This window comes from Carlito syrichta, unplaced genomic scaffold (genome assembly GCF_000164805.1).
Source record: "Carlito syrichta isolate Samal-C Ts95f unplaced genomic scaffold, Tarsius_syrichta-2.0.1 Scaffold88020, whole genome shotgun sequence".
NCBI classification, from domain to species: domain Eukaryota; kingdom Metazoa; phylum Chordata; class Mammalia; order Primates; family Tarsiidae; genus Carlito; species Carlito syrichta.
In genome coordinates this window covers 4637-12699 of record NW_007032116.1, presented here as the reverse complement: position 1 = coordinate 12699, position 8063 = coordinate 4637, and the positions used below count along the sequence as shown (strand labels likewise).

The 8063-nt window shown below is 50.9% G+C and overlaps 1 protein-coding gene across 1 annotated transcript in view; it reads right to left on the bottom strand.

Moving 5' to 3' along the window:
• Positions 1-245: 245 nt before the first annotated feature.
• The window catches only part of UBE2L6 (ubiquitin conjugating enzyme E2 L6), a 12448-nt gene continuing 4630 nt past the window's right edge, over positions 246-8063 (bottom strand). Inside the window, exons 2-4 of the mRNA XM_008057751.1 lie at positions 7479-7574; positions 4084-4270; positions 246-1062 (exon numbers count right to left, since the gene is read on the bottom strand). Coding sequence (XP_008055942.1) covers positions 911-1062; positions 4084-4270; positions 7479-7574 — 435 coding nt within the window. The 3' untranslated portion in view covers positions 246-910. The remainder of the gene's footprint in view (positions 1063-4083; positions 4271-7478; positions 7575-8063) is intronic.

Here is an 8063-nt window from a genome sequence, read left to right as displayed (position 1 = left end):
CTACCACGCCCGGCTAATTTTTTGATTTATTGTAGAGATGAGGTCTCACCAAGTTGTCCATGTGGGTCTCGAACCCGCAGGCTCAGGCAATTCACTCACCTTGGCCTCCCAAAGGCACAGAATTACAGGCTGAGCCAGCGCATTGGACTTCTAGAGGACCACTCCTTTTAGAGATGGTAGCTGAATCCCCGGCCTCACTCGCTCTGATGAAACCACCCCACCCCTCATTAAACACTCGGCTGAACTCCAGAATTCACCTGTGACTTTAATGGCCAAGCAAGCACAGGATTGGTTTCTGTGATCACCCCTGGACTGGATGCAGGAGGGTACACACCTCACAGCCTGAGGCCTGGCCCCCAGGGACTGGCAAACCCATGGGACAGCAACTGATTTTGAAACATGCATTAGATTTCCAGGATAGAGGTTAGATTATCAGTGGAAAATAAAAGGCTTAGCACCTAAATCTTACATGCTCATCAGTGGTCTGGCTGATATCAATCATTCATTGGTAAGTATGGTACCCTCCACGGGTCTCTCACCCATATTCCCAGTCCCCCCAGCCTCAGTGCCTGGGTCCCAGCAGGGTTCTGGGGGCTGCCGGGCTCTGTTCTTACAAACTGGCCTGGAAGGTGAACTGTTTCTCTAGATGCAGAGCTGGAGGACTGGCCTGACATTCTGCAAAACCTAAACTCCCCTGGCTCTGGGGAAGGCAAAGGGAGTGAGAAGGGGGCACCTGTGGCCAGGAGAACTCAGAGTGAGTACACACACACCACAGAAAAGACTCATAACTGAAAACCTGGGAAGGAAAACATAAGCAGGAAATGGGCCAGTGAGGGGCTCTGGCCCGAGTCCATGAGGTGTGTCCATCTGCCATGCAGAGGGTCCAGTGCAGAGAGGGGTCAAACCAGAGTTAGCAGGGCCGGTCCACTCCAAATTGGCAGGTGAACTCCTCTGCTTTCTTCCTGAACAGCTCTGGATCCTGTTCCATCAGGTCAGCCAGCTCCACCCGCAGGGGCTCCCTCAGATTTGGTTTATTCACCAGCACATTGAGGGCCTCCAAGACTGGGGAGAGATGCCAGACCAGGACATCAGGGCAGACAGAAAAAAACCCCAGAAGGTGAGGGCCATCCATTCCCAGATTTCCCAATACGCCACACCCATTCCTGCCCCCCACCAAAGATTCTATCACTTAGGATGTCTCTACCACCAAATTCTTGACTGGTTATATCAGTGGTTTTCTGAGTTGGAGTCTCACTCTGTTGCCCAGACTGGAGTGCAGTGGCATGCTCACGGCCACTGCAGCCTCGCCTGCTGGGCTCCGGCAATCCTTCCGCCTCAGCCTTCCGAGTAGCCGGAATTACAGGCACGCGCTACCATGCCCGGCTGATTTTTTAATTTATTGTAGAGATGAGGTCTCACCAAGTTGCCCAGGTGGGTCTCGAACCCACGGGCTCAGGCATCCACTCACCTCAGCCTCCCAAGGCACGGGATTACAGGCTGAGCCACCGAGCCTGGCTCTTTTCTTTTTTTCAAGTCAGGGTCTTACTATGTTGCCAGGCTAGAGTGCAGTGGCACGATCATGGCTCACTGCAGCCTTGACCTGGCCCTGGCAATCCTTCCGCCTCAGTCTCCCAAAGTGCTGGGATCGGAGGCATGAGCCACTAGGCCCCATCAAACACACAATTCTGACACAGAGTGCTTCACAGACCCTCTGAAGCTCATCCAAGGACCATTCCCCTACCCCTTGCCCCTACCGCCCCAAGGACTCTTGTTTCCTGGATTAAGAACTGCTGTCCAGATACAGGACAGTTCAGTGATTAAGCTTACAGGCTCTACAGCTGGGATTACAGGCATGTAACCACTAGCCCACATGCAGTCATCTAAATCTAAATTAATTAAAATTAAAAACAATCTACCTAAGGCAATCTACAGACTTAATGCAATACCCATAAAAAAAAAAAAAAAATCTAGGCCAGACACAGTGTCTCATGCCTGTAATCCCAGCACTTTGGGAGGCCAAGGCATAAGGATCACTTGAATCTGTGAGTTCAAGACCAGCCTGGGTAACATGGCAAGACCTCATCTCTACAAAAAATAATGCTAAAAAAAAGTTAGCCCAAGTTGGGCTCGGTGGCTCAGCCTGTAATCCCGCGCCTTTGGGAGGCTGAAGTGAGTGGATCGCCTGAGCCCGCGGGTTCGAGACCCACCTGGGCAGCGAGACCTCATCTCTACAATAAATCAAAAAATCAGCCGGGCATGGTAGCGCATGCCTGTAATTCCAGCTACTTGGAAGGCTGAGGTGGAAGGATCGCCGGAGCCCAGCAGGTCGAGGCTGCAGTGGCCGGGAGCAGCCACTGCACTCCAGTCTGGGCGACAGAGTGAGACTCCAACTCAAAAAAAAAAAAAAAAAAAGCCTGGCACGCTAGCGTGTGCTTGCAATCCCAGCTACTCAGGAGGCTGAGGAGGAAGGAACACCTGAGCTCAGGAGGTCAAGGCTGCAGTGAACTGTGATCACACCACTGCATTCCAGCCTGGGCAACAGAGTAAGATCCTGACTTAAAATAAAAATAAAAACAATTGGTCGGGTGCGGTGGCTCAAACTTATAATCCCAGCACTTTGGGAGGCCAAAGTGAGAGGACTGCCCAGGCTCAGGGGTTTGAGACCAGCCTGGGCAACTTGGCAAGACCTCATCTCCACAATACATCAAAAAATAAGCCAGCATGGTAGCGCGTGCCTGTAGTTCCACCTACTTGAAAGGCTGAGGCGGAAGGATCGCTGGAGCCCAACAGGTTGAGGCTGCAGTGGCCATGAGCGTACCACTGCACTCCAGCCTGGGCGACAGAGTGAGACTCTGATGCAAATAAATAAATAAAAACAATTAAGAATTCAGTTTTTCAGGCTCACTGGCCACCTGTGGCTACTGAGTCAGCCAAGCTCTGCCACTTGGCAGCTGTGCTTACCTCAGACAACCGCTTCATCTCTCACATGCCTCAGTATTCCCATCTCTTAAACGGGGCTAATGAGAGCACTACCTCGTGGAGTGCTGAAGGGATAAAAATGAAGTTGGCAGGTGGGCTCAGTGGCTCAATCAGTAATCCCAGCACTTTGGGAGGCCGAGGCGAGTGGATTTCCTGAGCCTGCGGGTTCGAGACCAGCCCGGGTAACTTGGCGAGACCTCGTCTCTACAATAAAATAAAAAAATAGCCAGGCATGGTAGTGTGCATCTGTAGTTCTGGCTACTCAGAACATTGAGGTAGAAGGATCGCTGGAGCCCAGAAGATCGACACTGGGGCGGCTGTGAGCATGTGTGCCACTGCACTCCAGCCTGGGCGAAGGAGTAAGACTCCAACTCAAAAAAAAAATAAATGAAGTTGGCATGTGACACTCTTAGCACAATGAAGTGATGGGTATTATCATTATTAGGCCAACCCTCTCCACCGTCACTTAGGACACGGAGTCCCAGCAAGGAACAAAGACTTGCCCAAAGTCTGCAAACGCACTTCTTTTTTCTGAGTCAGGGGCTCACTCTGTTGCCCATGCTGGAGTGCAATGGCATGATCATGGTTCACCACGGCTTCAACCTCCTGGGCTCAGGAGATTCCTCCACCTCAGCTTCCCAAGTAGCTGGGACTACAGTTGTGCGCCACCACACCCAGATGTTTTTGATTTTTGTAGAGATGAGGTCTGGCCATGTTTCCCAGGAACTCCTGGGCTCAAGCAATCATCTTGGCTCGGCCTCCCAAAGTGCTGGGATCACAGGTGTGAGCCACCCTACTCGGCCCACAGATGGCCTTCTTATCCCAGGCCCTTCCCTGTGCAGCCAAGCTGCCTCTCTTTCCCACGAATCACAGCCATGGTCATCTGTCGCACCTGTCCAGGTGTAGGAACAGAGACAGGAGTGGGGTCAATCTGTCCAGGATCTCAGGGAGCATCTTTGGTATCCAACGGTAAGTTCAGCTAAGACTCTCAATGTGTATCTCCTCTCTGTTGTGCTTTTTAAACTCAAAAGAAGGCCACTCACCCTCCATCCAGCCAGGCCCAACCCAGCATCAGTCCCTCCTCCAGGCAAGATCCGGACCCACCTTGGCAGGTCTTGGTGCAAGGCTTCCAGTTCTCATTGCTGATGATGGGCAGGCAAACGTGTCCATTCTCATCCACGTTGGGGTGGTAGATCTTGGTGGTAAACTTGACCTTGGGGGGCCTGAATGGATACTCCTCGGGGAAGCTGATGCAAAAGTTGAAGGCCTTGAGGTGGTAGGGAGGTTGGTCCTATGCAGAGAGGTAGGGTCACACTCTGGCTGGTTCTGCTTGCCCCTGGCTACCCTCCTAGGGTTCCCTCCCAGGCAGCCTCTGCTCCACTCCCAGAAAGAGTCGGGAGCCGGGACACACAGGACACCTGCATTCATTTGGCAACTGAGCCATGAATTCGTGGAAGGGTAGAATCACAAAAGGGCACTGACCTGGGAGACAGAAAGGTCCTATCCTGGCTTTTGCTGTGAGATCATGGGGAACTACCTCCTACCTCTAGACCTCAGTTGCAATGTTTGAAAAATGGGTAAAGACCGACTAGATGGCCGGGAATGGTGGATCACGCCTATAATCCCAGCATTCTGGGACGCCAAGGTGAGAGGATTGCTTGAGCCCATGAGTTCAAGACTAGTCTGCGGCCGGGAGCTGTGGTTCACGCCTGTAATCCCAATGCTTTGGGAGGTGAAGACGAGAGGATTGCCTGAGCCCAGGGGTTTGAGAACAGCCTGGGCAACTTGGCGAGACCTCATCTCTACAATAAATCAAAAAATTAGCTGGGTGTGGTGGCACATGCCTATGGTTCCAGCTACTTGGAAGGCTGAGGTGCAAGGATCACCTGAGCCCAGCAAGTCGAGGCTGCGGCAACTATGAGCATGCCACTGTACTCCAGCCTGGGCGACAGAGCGAGACTCCAACTCAAAAAAAAAAAAGAGAGAGACCTCATTTCTCCAAAATATCAAAAAATTAGCCAGCCCTGTGGCACCTGTAGTCCCAGCTACTTGGGAGGTTGAAGCAGAAGGATTGCCTGAGCTTAGGAGGGTGAGGCTGTGATAAGCCGTGAGTGTGCCACTGCACTCTGATCTGGGCAACAGAGTGAGACACCGACTCAAAAAAAAGGTAGACTAGATGAGCTTGTAAAGACCATCCCAGCTTTAAAGGCTTTTCGAGAATCCCAGACGAGAAGGACAGAATATCCTCTTGTTGAGAACTACTAGCCAGTATAGGAGAACATTACCTAAGCCCAACAGGTTGAAGTTGCGATAGCCATGAGCGTGCCACTGCACTCTATGCTGGCTATTCTGCACCAAGCTATCCTGCCCTGGGATTCTCCCCAGTAGGCCCTTTCAGGACCCCTGTATGGCTAGAAGGTTTCTGGTCAGTTCCTGGGCACATCTGCCCACTTCAATCCTGCCAACCCTTGAGGTTGTCTGATGTCACTGTATTCTCTCAAATGCGACCTGTCCTAAGTTTTCCTGTCACCTGCCTTCTTGCTTCTGACCTGCTCTTCCCTTCCAGTCACTCTCATCATCTCAAAGCTGGTCTCCTTGGAGATGTCCTTGGTCCCTAGAGCTCCTTCTAGTGTCTTCTTCCCTGGCACTGGAGGCTCAAAACAGGTATTCTCATGCCGAGCCAGGTAAGTGGATTGTCTCAACATAGCAGCCCAAGGGACCTGACAGAGGTTCCAATGTTGACACGACTCAAGTCTTTCTCTACTTTTCCGGACCACAGTTCAGTTGAAAGAGACACTGGCCACCCAGGCCACCACACTATCAGTAAGAAGTCCATGCCAAGCGCACTGGCTCACACTTGTAATCCCAGCACTTTGGGAGGCAGAGGTGAGAGGACCGCCTGAGCCCATGGGTTCTAGACCTGCCTGGGCAAACTGGCAAGATCTCATCTGTATAATAAATTTTTTAAAAAATTAGCCAGGCGTGGTGGCTCATGCCTGTAGCTCCAGCTACTTGGAAGGCTGAGGTGGAGTGCTTTACGTGAATGATCTGAGTCCAGCAGGTTGAGGCTGCAGTGGCTGTGAGCGTCCCACTGCACTCCAGCCTGGGTGACAGAGTGAGACTCTAACTAAAAAAAATAGTAAATACGCCAGGCTCGGTGGCTCAGCCTGTAATCCCAGCACTTTGGGAGGCCGAGGCGAGTGAGTTGCCTGAGCCCGTGGGTTCGAGACCCACCCAGGCAACTTGGCGAGACCTTGTCTCTACAATAAATCAAAAATTAGTTGGGCGTGGTAGCGCGCGCCTGTAGTTCCAGCTACTTGGAAGGCTGAGATGGAGGGATCGCCGGAGCCCAGCAGGTCGAGGCTGCGGTGGCCGTGAGCATCCCACCTACACTCTAGCCTGGGCTACAGAATGAAACTCAGACTCACAAAAAAAAAGAGAGAGAGAAAAAAAAGAAGTACAAATCCTGTATAATAAGATGACTTGCTCCCTTGATATTCCAAAAAGCTTTAACTAACAAAGAGCTCTCTCATCTTAATTTTTATTTTCAAGTAATCAAAGGTATATAGATGAATGTCTCAAAGAAAATATCTCTAGTCACTAATAATCAGGTAACAAAAGAGAGATCTTACCCTCGGATAGGTTCTTTGGAATACTGCTTTCAAAAGGAGGTTTCATCAAGATGATATCAAATAATAAATAGAGGAAAATGAGAGCAGTCAAAAACAGCTATCTGCATTGTCATTTTGAACAGTAAGTTTCAGAAATAAGGTCTTTAAAAAAATACATTTTGGGTCGACTTTAGGGGAGTAAATTCTACCAATTGTGGAGACCTGGAAGTTTATCACTACCCCTTGACAAAGGGTCTGAGAAATCTTTATGATTTCTTCTCCTTCTTCCTTCTCCTCCTTGTCCTCCTCCTCTTTCTTGTTTTGGAGTTTGGGGTCTCACTCTCACCCAGACTGGAGTGCAGTGACATGACACAGCTCACCACAGCCTCAAACTCCTGGGCTCAAGCAGTCCTCCCACCTCAGCCTCCCAAGTAGCTGGGACTACAGGCATGTACCACCACATCCAGATAATTTTCTGATTTTTTTTTTTTTGCAGAGACAAGGTCTTATTATGTGGCCCAGCCTGGTCTTGAACTCCTGGACTCAAGCAATCCTCTCTCTTTGGCCTCCCAAAGTGCTGGGATTACAGGAATGAGCCACTGGGCCAGGCCTCTTCTTCTTTTTGAATGCTGTTTATCTGCTGCAGCTTCTGTGGCAGGCTTGGTGGCTGCTGGTTTGAGGAAAGGGTCTTCAACTATGTCCAAAAGTCTTCTAGCATCTACATCAATCTGCCTGGACCTCAAAAGCAATCAATCAAGAGAGCGAGTCCCTCCAGCAATGTTAACCTCCAGAAAAAGGGAAAATCCTTGCCTAATCCTAACCCTCCCTGCCCATGGCCCTGGCCTAAGTGGTCACCAACCCAAAGCCACAGTCCCCAGGGAGACTCACCGGCAGGAGGAGAGCGTACCACACCAGGACATTGGCATCATCGCTATACAGATTCCGCAGATACTGGGGTGGTGCCTTCTGAAGATCTTCCAGCTCCTGCAAGGGGACACAGTAAGTGGGCAGTTGGCCTGGCTCTCCCCAGTTCAGCACCCATGCCCCATCCAGCAGCAAGCTGTCCCATGTCCAAAATGGACATCCCAGGGACAGATGCCAGCAAAGTCAGAGCCCCCACTTCTAAGCACTTAGGACACATCAGGCAGGGTGTGGAGTGCTTTACGTGAATGATCTGATTTCGACCTCACCACAATTCTGTAGGCACTAGGTGTAAGGAAAGGTAGATCATTTTCTCCAGATGTTAAAATTTGGGTTGGGCGTGGTAGCTTGCACCTGTAATCCTGGCATGTTGGAAGGCAGAGGAGAGAGGATTGCCTGAGTCCAGGGGTTCAAGACCAGCCTGGGCAACTTGACGAGACCTCATCTCTATAATCAATTAAAAACTTAGAGCCGGGCTCAGTGGCTTAGCTTGTAATCCCAGCACTTTGGGAGGCTGAGGTGAGTGGATTGCCTGAGCCCGCGGGTTCGAGA